Source organism: Talpa occidentalis, unplaced genomic scaffold (assembly GCF_014898055.3).
Source record: "Talpa occidentalis isolate TD23 unplaced genomic scaffold, MPIMG_talOcc4v2.1 talOcc4.13, whole genome shotgun sequence".
NCBI lineage: Eukaryota > Metazoa > Chordata > Mammalia > Eulipotyphla > Talpidae > Talpa > Talpa occidentalis.
This window is the reverse complement of record NW_023601322.1, coordinates 48,982,556-49,006,504: the sequence shown is the minus strand read 5'-3', so window position 1 is coordinate 49,006,504 and position 23,949 is coordinate 48,982,556. Positions and strand designations below refer to the sequence as shown.

General features: G+C 33.3%; 1 protein-coding gene across 7 annotated transcripts in view; it reads right to left on the bottom strand.

The window, feature by feature from the left end:
• ANKRD12 (ankyrin repeat domain 12) overlaps positions 1-23,949 on the bottom strand; it is a 102,160-nt gene that overhangs the window by 56,968 nt on the left and 21,243 nt on the right. For 6 of the 7 annotated variants that reach the window (XM_037508834.2, XM_054694207.1, XM_037508833.2 and 3 more), the window contains exons 2-5: positions 15,964-16,098; positions 10,293-10,437; positions 4,997-5,065; positions 671-817 (exon numbers count right to left, since the gene is read on the bottom strand). In XM_037508834.2, the coding sequence (XP_037364731.1) occupies positions 671-817; positions 4,997-5,065; positions 10,293-10,437; positions 15,964-16,050 (448 nt within the window). In that variant the 5' untranslated portion in view covers positions 16,051-16,098. The remainder of the gene's footprint in view (positions 1-670; positions 818-4,996; positions 5,066-10,292; positions 10,438-15,963; positions 16,099-23,949) is intronic. The other variant, XM_054694208.1, reaches the window with a different exon arrangement.

Sequence of the window (23,949 nt, the reverse complement as noted above, 5' to 3'; positions counted from 1 at the left end):
TTAGCTCCTTTTGATAAATTAATAGGTTTGTTTGGTTTTTGTTTTGACTATGTTAGTAAGTCATATTCAATTATTTTCGAAAGGCACAATATATGAAGAAACACACACATCTGTACACGTGACAACTTTAACTATAAATGTGAAATGAAATATAAATTTACATAGTATACTGCAGATAATTTTCCTTTTTGAAATAATTTAGTAGATCTATAGCAACAAAGCATGGGCCATATATTTGTTTCTAATAAAGAGATAAGAACCAGTTTATCAGTAAGGGGCTAGTGAACTGAAAAGTAAACTATAAACCTAGAACCAGCTTTACAGAAACTGGTATAAAAATTCTTCAGTAAGGCAAAATGAATACAGTTCTACAATACATTTCTCAAACTGACTGATCCATTTCTAAATTACTCACTTCAGTTGACAAATATTCATTGAATGTCCACTAAGGACAAAAAGATCCTGTTCCTGTATAGCTTCTCATCTAGTCGAGATTACAGATAATAAACAACTGTCTCACATATAAATGTAAAATTACAAACTTGTAAGAAATTTTGATTAAATCCAAGAAAGGATAAACATTTAAAGTAACGAAAAAATGACTATTAGGTCAAGACTAGCATCATTGGAAGGAAATTAAGAATCTACATGAACTCAATGATGGTGTCACCTGGACTGTTATCTCTTGCTGTCATCTGCATCAGAAGCGCCATCTGCTTTCTCTCTGAGAGTGGATAACCAAAAAGAATGCTAACTGGTGTGGACTTCTTATTTCCAGCTTCCTTTTTTGTTTTCTTCTTTTCTGGACCTTCTTTCTCTGGAATTATTAATAAATATGTAAGATGAATCAAACGCAGGTATTCAAAAGCAACCATGTATGAAATGTATATAATATGAACAAGCAATAGGCAGACAAAAGAGCATTAGACTTAATATAACCGATTTTCTTCCTGAATGCTTTGAAAAAATTAAAATCTTATAGTTTTCAGAAAATCTATAACATTTACAAATTTACTACTAGTAAAATTTGTACCTTGTAGTGTTTATTCAACATTTAATTTCTTCAATAACATTTCAAACATTCCTTAGTATTATATCTTAAAATTTCTTTCATTCATTATAATTTCATTCTTCTTAATTACTGCTAAGTTTTTCTAATAATGTTCCGTTAAATTACTTTCCCTAATTTCATTAATGATTTGTATAGTCCTCTAAGGAACTAAGTATTTGAGACAAGTTTCATCATACAGAGTAATTATTGAAATAAAAAGGCACTAAATTGCTTTATTCTGGTCACAGGATAGCTGAAAATGGAATATTAATCATACCCAAAAATGAACAAGTTAAAGATTCTATGTGTGTGTGTTGGGGTGTGGGGAGCGGAAGAGCAGGGGGAAATAACAGATTCTGCAAAGATCCAAAATGTCTAAGGACTTTTTAAAAATTACTGGATTTATCATGTCAGCTCTCAGATTTAGGTGTATGGGAACCTTTGGCAATATAGACAATGTTTCCCATTAAACGTTAGGACATTCAGACAGAACTGGATTTCACAGGTCAAAGAGATGACTTCGTTCTTTAGAACTTCTCTGGGAGTTTATCAATTATGCAATGGATTAACGGAGTGATTCAGGTGATCGATCCTGTGCAAGCTAATACAGATGATCTGCCTATACGTTATTTTTTGGGAAATCCCATACAAATATATGGGATTTACTGACCAGGTTCAAGGGTTCCTGTAAAGAGGGCTACAAAATTAAGTAAAACTTAAAAACAAATAGAAAATAGAAAAAAAAATGGAAAAAGGAAAGCTTTAAAGGTTTTTCAGATAGATGTGGGCAGTAAGTAGACTGCTGTAGAATATAAACATTAATGTAAAAAGTTTCAAAAAACAAAAATTTGATTTTAAATATTATCGCTAAAAGCTTATGAACTAAAAGCAGTAATTCTTCCAGTGTACCGCTTAGCTAATTAGGAAAAGTTGGCTGGGATGTCAGAAAAATTAGTGATTCTGATATTTAAATTCTGCTGCCCACAAATAACTTAAAATTCAATAGCTCCTAAAAATGTTCACTTTGTTGAGAATTGATTTCAAGTAACAAAACAAAAATTTCATGATTTAGATAAGTCAGTCTTTAATAAGTTCTAATATGTTCCTTTATTAGAGGTGGAGACACCTCTATTTTTGAAAACAAGTATTTTCTCCTAACAATGTTCTTTATATGCCCATAATTGTTTCAGTGAATATCCATCTGAATAGCACATTTTTTCAAATGGACTTCTTTGTCTAAAATTAAAATATTTAATAGAATGATAATTTTATAGAAAGTACATAAGATGTTTTAATAAATGAAATCTAGTAGTTGGAAGAAACAAAATAAAGAAAAACAGGACTATCTACCCTTAAAATATTTTCTGAAATGTTGGGGAAAAAGTTTTTTATTTCATCATTTGCACAATAACTGTTTTAACTGCATTTTAAACATATTGTTTTTTAAAAAATATGCTCTGAAGAGATATATAGTAAGTTTATTGAAAAAAGTGAGACACTTGTGAATTAACTGGAATTCCATGTTATATCAAAGATATAACTATTGCATTCTGGAAAAGAAACAAATTGGCTATATTACAAATATTCAAACAAAAATTCAAATTAGACACTAGCATCCATTTTGAGCTCTATTTCTTCTTTAGCTCACCATCATTTGTCTGAATTGAGGCTTTACATGAGATAGGAAGAGTAGTGAACCACAGCACTGTAACACAGTTGGCTTAGAAATAACTAGACACCAGTTTTCAAAATTGAAATGGTAGATTAACATGTCCCAGAGTGTACTTTTTTTTTTAAGTTTTAAAGCATTCAACAAGACTTTGACTATTTAGGATCTACTCCATGAAGAACTTTTTTTTCCTGACCTATCATAAGTAAAAAATGATTACATATCATATATATGAAAAAGTTAAAAGCTCCAGGGACTGAAATGTGCATTTATTTGTCCTAATATTGGGTCAGAATTTTGAAATTTGAACATAGGAATAATGACACGTACTCATTTAGCACAGTTTACTGTAGACTTGAAATTCCACTCAACTACCCTAGAGATTTTTAAAGAAAAGTCCAAGTGATTCACTTAAGACTAATGTAAAAAAAGCTAGATGGGCTTTTTAGCAATCTAACCTATTTCAAGCTCCAGAGAATCCTCAGAAATACAGAGATGTCGCAATCATACAATCTTGAAAATTAATGCCTTCTTTTCAAGTCTTGTCAAAACAGCCAAAAGCTCAATATAACCACATTCTAATTAAGTTCAGAGTATATTAAGAAAAACACAGAATTGTTTTTCTTGGGGAACTGGTTCATAAAACTTAGCAGTGTCTCAAAAACCTAAGAACATAACACATTTTCCCATTAAGCAGTCGCTGTATAAATAATGAAACAATGGAAGTACGTTCAAATACAGATGAAGATAATTAAATAAATCACATTTAGAATATGTATACTTCAATTCTGAGAAAAAAAATGTTGCCATTACTCTCTGCTTCTCAAATATCTATATGTATCTCCAATAGTTGGGTGCTAGTAACTTAATTTTCACCAAAGGTACTCATATCATAGAAGGCTTAATCATATAGCTCTTTCAGGTATATCCTGGAATGCAGGAACCCCATTTTAGAAAAGTACACTTGACTCCATAATAACTGTAGGTCTCTTAAATTTAGTTCTGATTGTAAACCTGCCCCATTCCCCAATTTTGATATTCAAGTACTATTATCAGCTTAAAAAATAACAGCTTTCAGACTAATTTTTTTTTTATAGAGGCATGTTTTATTTATTTATTTATTTACTTGTTTGTTTGTTTTGTTTATACATGCACTGGGTACAGTCAGAAGCGCGGGAGGGTGAGAGAATTCACCAGAGCCAGAGCGGGGAGCAGAGCAGGCAGAAGGACCGAAGTACACTGCTGAGGGGAGCAGCGGGCGGCAGGAGAAGTCTGCGCACCATGCGGGACCCTCCTCCGGTGGCCGGGGAGCAGCCGGAGATCGAACCGGCACCGAAGAGGCCGGGGGCAGCTTTGCAACCCAGTGCTCAACCACTGCGCCACCGGGGAGGCCCAGCTTTCAGACTAATTTTAAGAATCACTGTTTAACAACACTCCCACCCAACCCCACAAATTTATAAAAAGTATATCAGAAACAGAAGGTTTATTTCAGTTTTTATAAGTAAATGTTGTCTGCTGAAAGTAGACACTTAGATAACCAGAAATAAATATTTACATTTTAAAAAGTTTTAAGATAAGAATGTCAATCCATTTTTTTAAAAGGAAGATCAAAACACTTTAATATGTTTTCACATACAAGAGAATACATTCATTCTTTATTTTAAAATGACAGTATATTTATATATTCTCCCTGGAGCAATTATGAAGCACAACAGTTGGTGCCATAGTAAATAAACAAATCCCAACGGTTAGTGGTAATGGCATTTCTCTGGGCGACATCTAGGTATTTGAATACACTATTAAATTCAACATGGGCAGCAGAATCAATAAAGATTAACAAGTTCAACCAAAAAAAAAATTAAATGTTAAAAAAAAATATTGCATGACTGAAGAGTAAATTGACAATGTCTATCAAATTCAATATACTTAGTATATCTTGCGAAGGGTATAATGACCTTTGGTATCTTCCCAAAGGGGCTGATGTACTGCAGGAGTTGACTTTCACATTGTTTTCTATGCAAGTGATGCACCCATTTTGTGCTGTATAAGACCTGAGTGGTGGTACACAGAATATGCTTATAGAGACCATATACACAGCATGTATTAGATATGATACACTCAATATCTCAAAACAAAAATTGGATCTCATGTAGTTCATTTATTCAACCAGAGACAGCTACATGCTGGTTTGGAAAGAAGTTACTTATAGTACAATAATTAATTGTAAATGTGACAGAAACCACTGGCTAAACAGGAGCACCTGATAATCTAATTACCTGAGTATGTCCTGTAAGAAGACATAAGTCTCTCCCCCCAATTTTCACTTGTATGTCCTGGATCTGAATCTACAGAATGAGAGAGAGACAGGAGAAAAGAAAAAGCACACGAAGGGAAATGCAGAATTCAACAAACCAACATTATTTAAAAGATCACTAATATTTAGTCAATGATCTATCATCATTTTCCCAAAAGATTATTTTTAAGGTAAAGCCAAAAGTACAGTTAAAACACAGGTTTGGCCAATACCTAAGATTTCAATTTCTTTAATAGGAATACTGAAGTTGAAAAAGTAAACCATGTATTTTGCAATAATATTACGGATGCTTGTACTGATATTACTAATGTTGCTTATTAAAATACATCTCCCTTGAGGCTATTTATTCTAGTTTCTGAAAATGGTCAAAATGGCAGTACTGTACTGTTTTAGTAAACTTAAAAAATGGGTTTGAATCACCCTTTTTTTTGAGTGTCAAAACTACTCAGAAGACAACAGAACACTGCACTGTGGTATCATTCTAGACTACAAACCTTTTTGTAAATTATAAACATTTCAAACGGTATGAATTACCACAATGATCACTATGAAAGGTCTCTTAGAAAGAAAGTAGCTAAATTAAACCCAGTTTATTAGCTAAGAATACGAAATTCTGCCTAACAGTTCATGATAGAGAAATAAGAATGTGGAAAATAGACTGGCAATCTGGCCAGACCAGGTATTTTTCCTCATGAATAATGTGCCAGATTATTCTAATCTTCATATTCTTAATTTATTGATGTATAATTTTCTTTCTGAGATTATCATTGCAGACATTATTCATGAATTCAATTAGGTACAAGGAAACAAAAGTTTTGGAGAAAACCACTTAGAGAACAAGTAACACCTAAACATAGTATTTCAGAATTTTAAAGATATATCTGAAAGTTCAGTGATGAGAGAGAGGTTCACTCAACTGAAAGGAGAAGCCATTAATAAGATAACATTTAGACCAATTCTAAAGCAAGTGGGTAAACAGATCAAACAAGCCTTTCAATGAACATGTATTTCAAAACAGAACACATTAAGTTATTAACTAGAATAATTACAAGAAGTAATTCATTTAAAGATAAAAACTTTTTTTTACTACTTTTCCTACATCATTGTCTATTTTTGGACAGTATTTGAGTAGTCCCTGTAGTTCTCCCACCACCATAGCACCTGTGATCCACCTTCCCTGTCTCTTATGCTCTTCCCTCCCCTGTTCTGACACCTGCTATATGCCTCATATCTATGGTCGGCTTACAAGTTTTATTAAAGACAAAAAAATTTAAATGGAGTCCATAGATTGCAAAGTCAAGAAAATGTGGCAATCAATAAGTTGTGCCAACATATCAAATTAAATGGACTGTAGAAAGCAAGCCATACCATGTGAGAGATTAAAGCACAGTGGATAAATTTTTAAATTATACTCATTAAACTAAGTATAATAGTCTATCCAAGTCTGCCTTTGGAAGTATTCAATCCAATTTGACTCCATATACTTCCTGCCTTTGTTCAAATAAGTATGTCTACATTTGGGGCATTTGAATATATATTCTATACATTCAGGAGCTGAAACATTAAAAACTTCCACACATTGTCCCTTTACTCAAACACTTCTTCCTTCCATGCTCTAATAAGACTAGACTATAATGAGACTACAGAATAAAAGAAGGTTTTCGTAAAATGCTGAATGCTAAACAGAGCAATTAACTCTGTTCCTTTGTGTTTTGTTTTCTTTTTTTTGGTAGGTGAGACAAGCGATGCACTAAAAAGGCATTTTTTAAAGTTAATGTCCTGTTTTGGGGTGTAAGAGAATAATGTAAAAACACCAAGAATGGTTAAAAGGTATTGAACATTATGTTTAAAAATTTTATAACAAAATATGGAGGGGAGGTGGGGGCACACGTATAATAATCTCCTTGAAATGACTGAAAAGATCATTGTTCTTATTAAGTCAAGTACTGATTTTATTTGCTACTTTAACTGTCACCAAAAAAAAATTTGTTTCCTTTTTAAAAAGAATCCTCTCCAAAGTTGTCTGAGTCATATTCATAAACAGGGCGAGTCCATCTAAAAACTCAGAAAAATAGAACTTCTAAGGCTGATTAACAGAAAAGATTAAGTTTGAAACAGGCTCTACAACTGCCATTACGGACTTTGGGAACAGATCATTCTGACCATTTGGATTTTCATATATATCGCCTTATTTACATAATGCCAAAGGAAAAATTCAGCAAGCAAATAAATAATGGTTACTGAGACAGGTGTTTTTAAAAAGTGAAAATGTGCCTTTCTACTTACTTACATACAAACTAAAATCAAGTCCTACTACTACTGGCTTACATCTATAGGACATCAGATCTATCAAGTTTAAAGAAAATAATATGTACTCCAATGCTATTTGAGTTTAAAGAACATGTATACACTGCTGGAGGCTTAGTAGCTAGATAAAATAATCTTGGAGAAATATAGAGGTATGTTTGACCCTTTTATTCTGTAACCATATTCCTGGGAATGAGTAAGAATGAAATAATTCAGGGTATAATAAAAATACCATCTTCAAAGTAAATATGTAAATATTTTTTACTATCTGGCCGTATTTGAATATTCCTTAGTGTCAGTTATGCTAAATTAGATTTAACAGACCATATTTAGGCCAGTGTTAGTCTTCTGTTTTCTATAATTAGCATATCACAAAATGATTGTACAGGTATGTCACTTAAAGGTCACAATTCTCTTGCAGTTGATGTTACCATATGTACTTTTATAAATGTAGAAAATGGGATTTATAAAGAACTCATATTATTTGGTCAGGGATAGTAAGGGGCTGAGCAGAGACTCACCTGTTCTGTTAGACTCCAAAGCATCAGATAATAAACACTACATTATGATTTACCTCCATTATAACTTACTTATCCTATCAGGATACTAGACCAGGAGAGACTGAAAGTAAAAACTGAGAAAGAAAGCTGATGTAGTAGGTATAAGAAATAATTGGTATTCTAGATAACACTTGCTTTTATGTTTCCATAGGTTCAATGAATCATTATACATATTAGCATTTAACATTTTATGGGACAAAATTTATGGGAATTCTCTGATAGGATAGGACAATGTAGGATACTGGAATGCTATAGTAGATATATCAGGGATTTGCAGAAATGAATAGTATTAAGATGCAGCTAAGTGGTATGACTTCAAATTATTCTGTAGTTTTCCCCCAAATTTTATCAGTCTGGTGAAATACTTTTCTAGAAAGTGTTATCTTAAAATAAATCAGTAAATATTAAATAATTGAGAATTTAGGAAGTTTAAGACATACTTAAGTATGTCTTAAGAATAAAGATTTAAGAATGACTCATCCAGTGATGGCATTATTGCTCATTTTGGAGACCACGGAGACTTCCTAGTACAGCATGACTGTTTTGTTAAAAAGTAATGACTGTTTTATGAAAATAATATATGCTCATTATTTTAAAAATCTAAGTCATTATGAAAGAATAAAAAGATAAATCATTCCAAATCCTGGAGATAAAGTGTTGACATCTGGGAAGCATAATTCTAAGTATCTCTCTTGTTTTATATACATAAAGGAAGTAGCAGAGATAAATAAACTTACGTGAGACTAAGAAAATATGTGATATTTTTAAATAAAAACTAAGATTAATTTTAAATCAACATAAAATGAAATTAAAAAAACTTTCTTCTCTGTAGGAGGTATCAAATATCAACATATAAACACACATAAACAAACACAGATATATGTAAGAATTTCAAATGAGGAAACATTTTACAAAGATTTTAAATATATATTTCACTTTTAGACTATATAAGTTAATCCTGTGCTGAGAGAAAATAAGCTTAGTAGCAGTATTATTTGCTCCTTAATTCCCATCCCTTTGTTCTTTTATTTTTACTAAGTCAGGGTTTATAATATTTCCTTTTTTGTACTGGACCCACAATACATACCCATTAGGTTTAGCTTTATAATGTATCAGTGTATTATATTTAAACAGTCTTATCTTTCCATGTATGTCATATGTACACATACATATTAATACAAATATACAGAATGACTTTTAATGCAATAAAATAAGCACACACACTTTCATATCCTGTATTTTACTGTGTATATGTTAAACATTTTTCCATATCATGTGTTCTACATGTTATTTTTAAGGGTGAAAATAATTTCTTCATTGAATTTAACATAATTGAAAAAATCCTATAGTACTTGACACTATTTTCCTGATTTTTTTTAATATTATAAAGCTATTATAAAGATTAGATAAACATTCTTGAAGATCATCTTCACCTTCAATAATTATTTAGATAAACTAAATGCAAAAAGTGTAAGTCAAATGTTAAGAAACTTTTAGTTTTTATATCTACATTGTTGTCATATTTACCTCCACGAAAGATACTCTATAATTCAGACCAATTAAAGTAAGTTCCTATTTCTAACTAGGGACCACTTGGCATGATTTAGGTCAACAATAAATTTTGTCAATTGTTAAAAATTATATTTGATAATATCAATTTATCATTCACATACTTCTTTTTCAACTATAATTTTGTTGTTTTGAATGACTTGCTTATAACTTTTGTCCATTTTCCCATTTTTGTACCTTTTCTCTTCACGTAAGAGATCTTTAAATACAAAATATATAAAGATAAGGGTTGGCACTGACGTTTTAACTATTTCTCCATTCTGTGTCTCTATAGTTTCAGCTAATAATTTAAATATTCCATAAAAAAATCAATGTTAAATATGGGCTGAACATTGTAATTACATTTCACATGGAATATATCACTTAATGGTTCTCTGGGTTCTTTTTTTAATTATAAAACTAAGATAGCTGGACTGCAAATAAAACGTCGCTTTAGGTGTGGGGAAATTACTAATGCTTTGTTTGGGGGGTATGTGTGTGTGTTTGAGCATACAAAAGAAAGCAAAGCCTTCAGCCATTACGCACTAAAATGTATAAATTCAGCCTACCCAAAAAATATGTTTAAATCCATCAAAATCTTGTTTAGTGTTAGCCAGTAACCTTTCTAAGAGAAAAACAAGAGTTTGTTATGAAACAATCTTAAAGAGACAGCTGTAATATCTCACTAATTCAAATCATGGAAAATCTGTAGTGTGGTGGGAGAAAGGATCTCAATATCTTCTTCAGAATACGAGTACAGATATTCATTAAAAACTGTGACGTGAGGAAAATCACAGTGAAAGAATGATTAAGATTTTACCAAAAAACAACAAATTATTCTACCTGTGTCTGAATCTCGTTCTTCATTCCTTGATGGGCTAATGGTAAAAGGGAGTTTACGTTTCATAGATTTCTCTTTCATCTCCTTGCCTACATCACTTCGATCAATTTTTGGAGTTTTGTTGTAGGATGCAATCTTGTCTTTACTCTATTAAAAAAAAATTAAGTATGAATAAAGTTACAACAACATCAGGTAAGCAATATAATATGAAAAAAACACTTTATGAGGGAAACTTTTAAATATACACAAACGCAGAGAGGGGTAAATATAATACATCATTGTTCTTAATTGCATAAAAACCAGTGTCAACGAGTGCAACATTTTTTCCAATTTGTTTCCTACTCCCTTATTTTCACTTAATAGAATTCTAAAAAAACTTTCTAACAAGGTATCCCTGAATATGACACAACTTTATGTCTAAGTATAATACAGATACTGAGTTGTGTTAATATAGAGTGCCTGGTTCAGTAGTCAGGTGAACTATCCTACCCTTAGAGTTTATAGCTATTACAAAGCTTACTTTCATAATCCAACACAGAAATTGGTAGATAACATGTAAACTGGGCCTTTGTGACTCCTTTTTTTAATAAGATATTAAAAAAAATTTTTTTTTAATTATTTTTATGTAAAAGTAGACCAGAGGTGGGGTGTATGTGTGAGAGGATTCACCAGAGACAGACTGGGGAGCAGAAAAGGCAGATTTACTGAAACAAACTAAGGGGAGAAGCAGGCGAGACAGGAGAAGACTGTTGCACCATATGTGGCCAGGAATCAAACTTGGGCTGTAGAGGTGACTGCGCTGAGATTAGATCACTGAGAAGCCCCTGGGCCTCTGTGACTCCTTTATGAAAAAACATGTCAGACACTAAGAACTACACTAAATCATCTTAGAGGAGAGACTTCTAAGTTACCTTATGATAATAAATGATATATATCAATCGTAGAGATTATCAGAAGTACATTCTGATAGTACATTCAACTGCACATGACAGGTTAAAGAACTGAGGAAAATGGGAGGGGGACATAGAAATAAAATTCTGGGTGGTTTCATTTATATGTGGAATATAAAGAAATCAAACACTCAGGAAAAGACAAACTTTAAAACCAACACTGGAAAGCTAATAATAGATCTGAAGCAACCAGGAGGGGAAGGAGAGGGAGAAGGGAGAAAAAAAGGAGTTAGTGTAAGCACAATGGACTACGGTGAAAGATTATGGGTGATTTAGTGGTGGGAGAACTATGGCGACCACACCTAAGGGGGGAAATTCTTTATTATGAAAAAAAAAAAAAAAAAAAAGAACAAAGATATGAAACAATGGTATTTCGATAAAAAAATAAAAATATAAAATAAAAATATAAAAAATAAAAATATAAAAATAAAAATAAAAAGATGGCAATAAGAAATTAAATACGTATTTTTTTTCTAAAAAGAAGTTATCAATAAAACATGATTCTGAAGAACCAGCAGAATAAACTTTTTTTTTTTTTTAATTAAATGAAGGACTAGACTTCTTGGATATTCTTTTTTTTTTAAAGATTTATTTATTTATTTATATAAGCACTGGGTACAGTCAGAAGCACGGGAGGGTGAGAGGATTCACCAGAGCCAGAGCGGGGAACAGAACAGGCAGACTGATGAAATACACTGCTGAGGGGAGGAGCGGGCTTGGCAGGAGAGGTCTGCCCGCCATGTGGGACCCTCACCCGGTGGTCGGGGATTGAACCGGCACTGCAGAGGCTGTGGGCAGCTTCGCAACCCAGCGCTCAACCGCTGCACCACCGGGGAGGCTCCAGCAGAATAACTTTTAATAAATCTAATCATGAATATTTGAGAGAAGATAGAATAGATTGGGAATGAGATCTAAGTACAATTCCAGAGGGGATATTAAAAAAATTACAAAAGAATAATATATTCCTTTCTCTACCATTAAAAATGTAAAGCCTGGAAAAATGGATTATTTTCTTAGAAAATATACATTACTAAAAAGTGGTTCATGAAAGAAACAGAAAACCTGAGCAGGTCAATGATAACAGAAGACAATAAATCTTCTTTCTATCCACACAGCCACTGCCCACCTTCTTTTGCTTATATTTTTAAATAACACTATAACCTGTCACATCCGGTATATTAAAATGCTTTTAGGGAAATATGTTTATGGTAAAGTGAAGATATTGACAACTTCTCTCCCCAAAACAACTATAAATCTGGACAAAATTTTCAAAAGCAACTATTTCAAGGCTTAAGCAACTGAGCAAATCAAACAACAAAATGAGAAGCATTTTCTTCAAGAAAAGCTACTGAATTATGGATAAGAACAATGAGTACCCATGGCATTCCTAGCTGGGATTGCCCTCATTCCTTGGCCAGTGCGTAGTTTACATAGTTTTAACAGGAGAATTGGCAATGGGAACCAGCACCTTTGCTGCCAGTGTTGACTTGACTTGGTGTACCAAGCCAAAAACCCACACCCAGCTGCAGATAAAATTAGCAAACAGGGTAGGAAGTGAGCAGAGAGGAACAAAAAAACATTATTCTATTAGACAAAAGTTGTAATCCTGCTGCCGGTGAACAGCAGCTGCTAGAGAGGCCAAAAATTTAACAGAGATTGCAGAAACAAAAGAGCCGTGGTGGGGGGAAGGGGGCAGAAAATACTGCCATACACTTCTGGGTGACAGAGAAGCTATGTTAACGTACTTACGGTGAGAAGACCAGAGAGGAGTTAAGTTTTCTAAATAGTCTTCATGAACTGGGAGTCCAATGTGTATATGCAGGGGAAATCTGAGAGGGTCTGCAGCCTACAAATCTCTTATTGACTAGGAGGCTGCACACAAGCAAGGGGAAGAGCAAAGCAAGCCCAATAGAAACTAAATGCCAGGGCATAATTGAAAAATGCCTAAACATTTAATGCACTCCCCAACACCCAACATCAACAGAAAGTGGAAGGTTTATGGAGTTTGCATATAAGCGCTGACCAATCAATGGTTAATCTATGCAAAAAACACAGGTAACCCCTACGAAGCAAGACTGGAAAAGAAAAAAACAGACACCAGTGGCTGCACAAATAGCACAGATAAACTCTGATATGTTACTAAATACAAACAAAAAACCCAGCAACTTTCTCAACTTTCAGGTGGGAAATAATGCAGATACAAAGCTGCTGCAATATTATGGCCTAAATTGTCCTGTTATCAATAAAAATTAAGACCTACAAAAAAGCAAGAAAAAAGGGATTCAAAAGACCTTTCTTTGAATGGGTTCGGATATTAGATTTAACAAACACTATAAAGCAGCAATTATAAACAAAACAATAACCTTTGAAGTATTAACAATGTTAAAATGTACTAGATTTGCTTAACAATACATATAAAATGGCAAAATAAGAAAAATCAGAAAATTAAGCATCCCAACTTTCACAAAAACCATTAATCTACAGATCTAAGAAGCTAACATACTCCAGGTAGGAAACACCAATGGATCCTAAATACAAAAGACAAGGACATCCCTCCAACTACACGGAGATAACTTCCTTGACCACCAAGCAATCGATTCTTTTCTTTTGGCACTTACCCTAGTTTGTATTTATTTATTTTTATTTTATATCCAACTGAAAGTTCTATGAAGGCAGGGACTTTTGTTCTGTTTCCCATGTCCACTTAACAAATGGCCATTCAGAACCAGGCACCTGCCAAGCAGCATTCAAAGGGGCACAATGTAAAGAGTTTACATTATAGAGGACCGAGGAGAGAGACATCAACAATGAATACGTGAAGCAACCTGATATTTCAGGTGGTAACCATGCTTAGAATAAAGCAGAACAGGAGGACCTGGTCGCTGAGCACTCCAGGAAGAAGAAATACAAAGTGTAAAGTATCGAAGATAGGAAAAAAAAATTGAAGAATTCCATGTGTCTCGGGGTTTTTTTGAATGTGAGGGAAGATTAAACTGGAAGAGCAAACAGGGAACAGATCACGAAGAGCATTCTAAAATAATATGATTTTTGAAATAAATTTGTAATTGTAAAAAAGAAAAAAGACAGGACAGAAATCTTAGAGCGGCAATGAAAACAAACTTCACTGAAGGGAAAAACACAATTAAAAGTGACTGCTCATCAGAAATAGCTAAAGCAAAGAAGAAATTGGATGATATATTCATTCTACCAAAAGAAAATAAAAAGCCAACTAAGAATTCTGTATCCTTTGACAATAAAGGCAAACTGTCTCAAAGTACCACATAGTATAAACCCCCATTGATACAAAATACTCAGAATGGCAAATCCAAAAAGCGAGCAAGTAAAATAGTGGTTTTCTAGGACTCTAGGGGACAAAAAAGGGAATGACTGCTATAGGTACAAATGGTTTCTTTTTCAGTTGAAAAATGTTCTAAAATTGATAGTGGTGATGACTACACAACTTTGACCTATAAAAGCTGACATATAAAATCAATTTATTTCTCTATATTATCATGAAAAATCCAAAATGATATTATATGCAACAGCAACCAAAAGAATAAATTACAAATAATTTAATAATAGGGGCCTCCCTGGGGGTGCAAGGGGTTAAGATGCAATCTGTAAAGCTGTCTGCAGCCTTTGAGGCACAAGTTCGATCCCCGGCCAGGGAGCTACCCATATGGCGCAGCAGACCTCTCCTAACTCACCGGCTGCTCCCCTCAGCCATGTATTTCAGTCCATCTGCCTGTTCTGCTCCCCACTCTTGACTCTTGTGAATCCTCTCACCCCCCACACCTCTGGCCTGTACCCCAGTTTTTGTATGCATAAATAAATAAATCTTTAGAAAAGTAATTTACACATCCTGATTTTGAAAACAGATTTGGGGTTGCATGGAGATTAGATACATAGTGACTGCAAATGAGCTTGAAGATGTTTTTGCAATGATGGTAGTGGTCTAAGCTGAACTGTGATGATGGTTACACAATTCTATAAATTTACTTAAAGAAAAATCACTCAATTGTACACTAAACTGGTAAGTTTCACTATATATAAATTATAACACAATAAAACTTAAAAATATTTGCACACAAATGTTCAACTAAAGTAGAGATGAGGGTAGTCAGCCTAGTTCGGAGACTAGTGTGGAAATCTTAAGGTTTTCAGGGTTGAAACAGGATGAAGAAGGATAAATATGTGTAAAAACAGCCACAGGTTATTGACAACAATTAGTAATTTACAAAAACTGCTAATATTTACAAGTACTTAGTATGCACTGAGAACTGTGGAAAGCATAAAACGTAACATTTCACCGTTACAAAATTCTATATTTCACTATTGTCCTATACTATAGACAGACACTGAGGTTGGAGAAGTTAAGTAAATTTATCCGATGTTACAGACATGGAAAATAGAAGTGCTACTGTGCACGGCTGTTTTGCTACCAGAGGCTAAGGGGTGGGGGAAGAAATGCCAAATGACTGTGAGGTCTCGAATTGTTTTCCTATTCTGAATTATTATCTCTTAAGTAATTGCATGATTTTAATAACTATATTAGTCTTAGGAAATGAAAAGCAATTTTATTCCCAAGAATTAATTTCTAAAGGGTTTAGACAGTTTGGATTTATCTATCCATACTACTTTTTTATAGTAATTAAAAATACTAAACTGGGAGTTTTTTCCCCCAGTTTCACAAGTCAAAAAAAAATTAGTATTAACTATATACCTTTCTTCCATATGGTTTTTCTACCATATTGTTGTCACTGTCAGAATTTTCACTCTGAACTGGTTTTGTGAACCCAGATTTGGGCATCTTATAGCTGTTCAGCTAGCTTCTTTTATCAGTCTTCTCATCCTGGATCTGAAAAGAATAGATATGTAAGGGTTACTTGTATAGATAGCAATAAAATCCTACTTAAAGTTTATGCACACAATTAGGGCAATTCTGTTTTCTCATTGTCTCTAAAACTTGACAATGTTTTCTGACAGCTTATCCTACCCCACAGTTAAGTTTTTATTTAACAATTTGAGCTTCTATCAATAACTAATGTTTCATTGTTCAGGTTTACTCAGCTCATCACTGAAAAGAAGAGAACTACTTTTATAGTTCTTCCTACTTTCTCTTGGCTAATACCTGTACTCCAGTTTTCTGTACCCAGAAATAGTCCAAGTAGAAACACTAGCAAAGGATTTCTTAGCTCAGCACGGCTCCAGAGGAAGGAGTGCCTATCAGTACTTGGTAGTTTTGTATTGGTCTGAATGTTACTTCAGAAAACCCAACCAAGAACCTTGTAGGTTACAACATCTAATTCTATTTTAAAGTAACTGCATTAAACCTTTCCCACCTAAAATTCCTGTAGTGGTTAATTTTCCTTCATTGAACTCCCAGACATCCTCAGGTACTTAGTCACTTTATCAACCTGCTCAGTCATTGAATACTTATACTGTATCACTTCAAGTATTGCCTTCTTTCTAATATGTTCCTTCAACCTTCTGTCTTCTGCTCAAGCTGTGTTGTTATATAATGGATAACCTATCACCCATATATGGTTGTTCAAAGTTAAATTAGTTAAAATTAAAGAAACTACCTCGCTATACAATGCATATATACAATATTACTAGAGTGACAGAAAATTCAACTGTACAACACTGGGCTAGACTGAGGCTGCTGACCAAGCGTAGGAAGACTTGGGTCACAACAAGCAGAATGACTGACAAACTTAATTTTAACCATTTCATGCTATGAATTTCTTATATATGGGTATCATGTGTCTAAGAAAGCTGTGATTCTATTATAGTATCTGTGAATTATTAAAATTCAGACATCTTAAACAGAAGAACAGTAAAATCTACTTTCTTTTAATTATTCTACCAGTGCTTTAAAACCGGTTTGATTTTGGGGTGTCCTGGTAGTTCAGGGGTTAAGTCTCGGAGCTATCAAGCTATGGCCAGCCACTGCAGGGCATGAGTTCAATCCCCAGCCAGGGAGCTAACCTACATATGACACAGCAGACCTCCTGCCCACTGCTTCCCTCAGCAGTGTATTTCAGTAGGTCTGCCTGTTCTGCTCCCCAGCCTGTCTCTGGTGACTCCTCTCACCCACTCTGCACCTGTGGCCTAGACCCCAGTTCTTGTATGCATAAATAAATATATACATAAAAAAACCTGTTTAATTTTAATAGAAACAAACCCACAATTTCTTTAGATGAAGGGATTTAATTTGTAATCTATCAAAGCGACTAATAAATTAATCTGGTAATAGGCAAATTAGAGTATATTTCAGCACAAAAAAACTGTCAGGAGTTCAAGTAATTCAAATATTTCATCTTATATAGGGGAAAATAACCCTTGGAGAAATAGAGTTGCAAAGAAACTTTTTAATAATACACACAGAAGGCAGAGTTTACCTTGGGGTCATTCAACTGTTTAAATTATTGCCATATAAAGAGAATCATTTAAATACTTCACTGTCCTTAAAGCTAGCCCTGTATAAACTTTACAGAGTAAGAGTTAAAAGTCATATATAAATTAGAAAAATTCTGACCCAAGAGCAAAACTGAAGCGCATAATATCGGCATGCATCAGCCCAGGTGATACTACGTGGATAAAACATCATATCCTTGTATCAGGCAAAACAAGTTACTAATGAATGAAAGAATATCATGAATATTTTTTGTGAAAATTATACATGGCAGTAACATTACATTAATAGAGCATATATTTCGAAAACCTTAAATGACTTTAATACTAATATAATTTAAATACACTTAGGTTTCATAAAATATTACTTAACAGATATTAAGCAGTTAATACATGCTTAGGTTCTGAGTCCAAGATACATACATACATACATAACATGTATAAATGTATCACCACAGATCCCATAAACACAGAAGGATAATAAGGGAATATTATGAACTTTACACAAATAAATTCAACAAATTAAATGTTAAAACAAGTTTCTTCAAAAGGACCCTCTCTTTCTCTCTCTCTCTCTCTCCCTCTCTCTCTCACACACACACATACACATACACACACACACACACACACATACACACAGTGTAATCACTAGAGCAACCACTATACAAGCTATACAAAGGTAACAAAAATCACACACTAAATAAATTAGCACACAGTATTTTAAAATGTACAAATACACAATAGAAGCCAGAGGGGAAAATGAGGAATGAAAGAAAAAACACAAAACCAGAAGGACTGAACAAAGCAATAATGATAGGCTTAATCCAAACATATCAATAATTACTTGAAATGAGTGATTTAAATATACCAATTAAAACAGATTGTCAGAAAGGGGGGGAATGACTAAACTATATGTTAATAATAAATTTATTCCAAATGTAATGCTGTAAGTTACAAGTAAGAGAACGGAAAATTATGATTTTAAATTATTGATAATTCACTATTATTAACAGATTAAGAGCAAAAAAAAATCACTCAACAGATGCAGAAAGTCTTTGATAACATTTAAAACCCATTAACAACAACAAAAGACAACTCAGCAAACCAGTAACAGAAGGGGAATTGATAGCTTTCTCGCCTAAGATCAACAATGAAGAAAAGATGTCCCCTTCTCAAGTGTATTTTCATTATGTTAGTGATAAAGTCATTGAAAGTTTACAGAATATATGCTCTATCAATGTAATGTTACTGCCATGTATAATTTTCACAAAAAATATTCATGATACTCTTTCATTCATCAGTAACTTGTTTTGCCTGATACAAGGAGATGACTGCAAACCTAAATCAAAGGAAAGCTGCACTAATTATCTCATAGCAAAAGAGGTACATTGTATACCTTGTATTGACAAAAGGGTCAATTCACTAATTGTGTATGCAACACAGCTTCAAAATACAGCAAGCAAGAACTGACAAAGCATATAAGAGAAACAGACAAATTCATAATTATAGTTGGAGGTTTTCAGTTACACTCTCAGAAAAGGATCAAGGATATAAAATAACTGGAAAATGTTATCAATTTGAATTGACTGGCTCTAATTGCCACTTGCAAGAAAAACATGCCTGACAACAGAATATTCTTTTCAAGGGCACAAAGAATAAGCACCAAAACAAGCCATATAGAGGGTAATACCAACAAATGTTAATAAGTTTAAAATAATTTAAGTAAGTTTTTCAAACAACAAAGAAATTAAATCAGAATCAACTGTAGAAAGGTAACAGGAAATATATCCAAACTCAAAAGTAAACATCAATGAGATGTAAAATTGGTTCTTAAAAAAGATCAACAGGATTTATAAATCTCTAGTCTTATGTGCATACATAGCTGATAATGAATGAGCAAAGAAATAGACAAATTTCATCAAAAGGAACACACTACCAAAGCTCACTGAAGAAAAAACTATCTCAATAGCTCAGTATTCATTAAAAAAATTGAATTCACATTTAAAAACAAGAAAACTCCAGGCCCAGAGGACTTGAATTCTATATAAACTCTCCTAAAAAAGCAGAGGCAGGTACACATTTTATGAGGCCTCCAACACAATGATACGAAACTACAATAGGTCTTTTACAAGAATACTACAAATCAATATACTTCATTATCATATATAAGAAATCCTTACAAAATACAAAATAAACCCAGCTATATATTGAAAAGAATAAAAATCACGACCAAATAGGGTTTATACCAGGAATTCAAGGTGAGCTTAATGTTAACATCATTCTATGATAATTGACTGTTATTAACAGATTGAGCAAAAAAAAAAAAAAAAAAAAAAAGATCATCTCGACATATGCAGAAAGTCTTTGATAAGATTTAAAACCCATTAACAACAAAAGACAACTCAGTATACCTGTAACAGAAGGCGAATTGATAGCTTTCTCGCCTAATATCAACAATGAAGAAAATATGTCCCCTTCTCACTTTTTGCCACCTCAGCTTTGACACAAAACCAGCAAACAAAAATTGTATGTTTTTAAGGTGTGCTTATACACTGTGAAATGATTATCACAATTAGCTAATTAACACAAATTTCAAGTATATAGTACAGTGTAACTCCATGCTGTTACATTTGATCCCCAGAACTTATTCTTATAACTGGAAGGTTATACTCTTTATCAACATGTCCCCACTTGCCCCACTTCCAAATCCAGGGAACCACTGACTGCTATCTGCTTTTTTAAGTTCAGTGTTTTAAATTCTTACTCTGTCTGGCTTATTCTACTTAGCATAATGTTCTCCAGGTTCACCCACGTTGTTGCAAATGGCAGGATTTTATTTTTTAATGGCTGAGCAATATTCCACTATAAGTACCACACTTTTTATTCCATTCATTTATTTATACACACTTACGTTGTATCCATACTTTGATTATTGAGAATAATATCTCAACAAACATGGCAGCACAGATATCTCTTTGATATAGTGATTTCATTTACTTTGGATCTATACCCAGAAGTGGGATTGCTGGATCAGATAGCAGTTCTATTTTTAATTTTCTGAGGAATCACCATATTATTTTTTTAAGATTTATTTATTTATTTGTTTATTTATTTGTTTGTTTGTTTATTTATTCATTCATTCATACAAGAACCAGGATACAGGCCAGATTCGCGGGAGGGTGAGAGGATTCACCAGACACAGAGTGGGGAACAGAACAGGCAGACTGATAAAATACACTGCTGAGGGGAGCAGCGGGCCGCGACAGGAGAAGTCTGCCACGCTATGTGGGACTCTAGCTGGCCGGCTGGGATTGAACCGGCGCTGCAGAGGCTGCAGACAGCTTCACAGCGTGGCGCTCAACCTCCTGCACCACCAGGGGAGTCCCTTACCATACTATTTTTTTTATAGCAGCTGCACCAATTTACATCCCCATCACCAAAAGGGAAGGTTTCCCTTATCTCCACCCCCTTGTCAATACTTGGTACCCATTCCCTTTTAGTAATAGTCAACCTAACAGGAAAGAGAGGATACCTCACTGTGTTTTGATTTGCATGTCCCTGGAGACAAATGATGCTAGCATCTTTTTCATATATTTGTAAGTCATTTATGTGTTTTCTTTGGGAAAATATCCAGGTCCTTTGCTCATTTTTTAAGCAAGAATTTTGGTGTGTGTGTGTGTGTGTGTGTGTGTGTGTGTGTTGTGTTTTGCTAGAGTTGCAAGAAGAGCTCCATATATATTTTGGATATTACCCCAGATATATGATTTGCAAATATTTGCTCTCATTCCATAGATTGTATTTCCATTTTGTAGCTGTGCTGAGCAGATTTTCTATTTGAGGTAGTCTCACTTGTTTCCTTTGGCTTTTGTTACCTGTGCTTTTGTTGTCATAGTCATAAAATCAAAGCCAAACTAATGTCAAGGAGTTTTACTACTATGTGATGGTTTCAGGTATTACATTTAAAGCTTTTAATCCATTGTAAGTTAATTGTAGCATATAGGAGAAGGGCCTAATGTCATTCATACATATATCCAGTTTTCCCAACATCATTTATTGAAAAGACTGTTTCCTCCATTTTGCATTCTTGGCATCCCTGCTACAGATTAGTTGACTTTATATGTATGGTTTACCTTGTGCTTTCCATTTTGTTCTAGTGGTTTATGCATCTGTTTTAGGCCAGTAACATACTGTTTGGCTTACAACATGCTTGTGATATAGTTTGAAATGAAAAGTGTGATGCATTTAGCTTTGTTGTTGTTTCTCAAGATTGCTTTGGCTATCTGGGTTCTTTTGTGGTTGCATACAAATTTTAGGACGTTTTTCCTACTTCAGTGAAAAACACCATTGGAATCATGAGAGATCCCACTAAATTTGTAGATCACTCTGGTAGTACAGACATTCAATAATATTAATTCTTCCTGATCCAACAACTCAAGACATTTATTTGTGTCTTCTTCAATTTCTTTCACCAACATCTTAACAATGTGCAGTGTACAGATCTTTCGTCTTCTTGGTTAAATTTATTCCAAAGCATTTATTCTTATTGATACTGTTATCCATGGGATTATTTTCTTAATTTCTTTTCAGATAGTTTGTTGTTAATGTACAGATACAAAATCAACATATAAAAAGCAGTTGTACCTGGCAACCTCACTACATTTATTAGTTTTAACAGGGTTTGTATCAGAGTTTTTAATATATAAAATCATGCCATCTGCAAGCAGAGACAATTTCTTCCTTTCTGATTTTGATACTTTTTTTATTCTTGCTTAATTGCTCTGATTAGGACTTCTAGTAATATGTTGAACAGAAGTAGTGAAAGTGGGTATTCTTGTCTTGTTCCTGATCTTGGTGGAAGAAGCACTCATTTTTTTCACTGTAGAATGTGTTAGCTACCAGCTATCTATTATGTTGAGGTATAATAGTTCAGTATCTCATTTGTTGAGTTATCATGAAAGGATGCTGAAAGGTTTGTCAATGCTTTTTCTGTTATCTACTGAGATAATCTCACCATTTCTATTTACAATTGTACTTAGTGGGAGCCCTAATTAGTTCAAAGAGGCTAGAAAAAGAAAAGATAGCTAGAAAAGAATAAGTAAAACAGTGCTTATTTCCAGATTACACAAATCTTTATGGAACAATGGCAAAGTATTTGCAAATAAACTATTAGAACTTGTAAGCATAGAAAGGACACAGACTACAGTGTCAATATATGAAAATTAACTTTATTTCTACATACTAGCAATAAATGTTAACTGAAACTTAAAAACACATTACAATAGCATCAAGAATATCAAATTCTTAGGGACAAATAAAATAAAACAAATGTCAAAACCACAGAGTAACAAATACAAAACACTGCTGAAAGAAGACCTAGATAAGATATGTGGTATTAATAGATCAGGAGACTCAGTATTGATGTCAGCTCCCCAAACTGATCTATAAATTCAATGCAATCCTACCCAAAATCCCAGAATACTTTTTAATAGAAACTGACAAATTATTTACAGAATGTATATGAAATGACAAGGAGCCACAAAGTCCAAATATCTTTGGAAAAAATCAAATTCATGCACTCGCATTACCTGATTTCACACAGAGTACTACATTCTATACACCTTACATACCACAGAGTAGATAAGAGAGTGTTTACTGGCCTAAAGATAGATTTACAGATTAATGGAAGAGAAATAGATGTGTACATATATGTTTAATTCATTTTATCAATGAAGCTTATCAACGCAACCCACTGGAGAAAGGATCTATTCTCTCTTCCAACAAGTGGCACTGGAACAATTGTATAGTCATAGTCCAAAACAAGACCTTTGACCTTCTGTCTCACATTACAGAGAATAACTGCCTCAAAAGGCATCATATACCTCAATGTATGCATTAAAATTTTGTGTTATCCAGTAGAAAACATAAATGAGAATACTTAAGAGATCCTGGGGAGGACAAAAATTTCTTATGTTATAGGTTATGAAAAGCAGATACAATACATATAAGTTGGGCTTTACAAATCAATCTTTTGCATTTTAAATGACAACGTTAAGAAAATGAAAAGCAAGCCACAATGGAAGAAAATATTTGCAAATCATATCTTTTAAAAGGACTTCTATCCCAAGAAAAGTAACTAATAAATCAAAAAGGAAATAATCCCATTTATCAAAAGGAACAAATGACTAACAATTCATTAAAGAATATATAATGAATGTCCAGTAAGCCCAGAAAAAGATGCTCAAACTTGTTATCAGAGAAAATAATGATGGTACTTTATATCAAAAAGACTAAG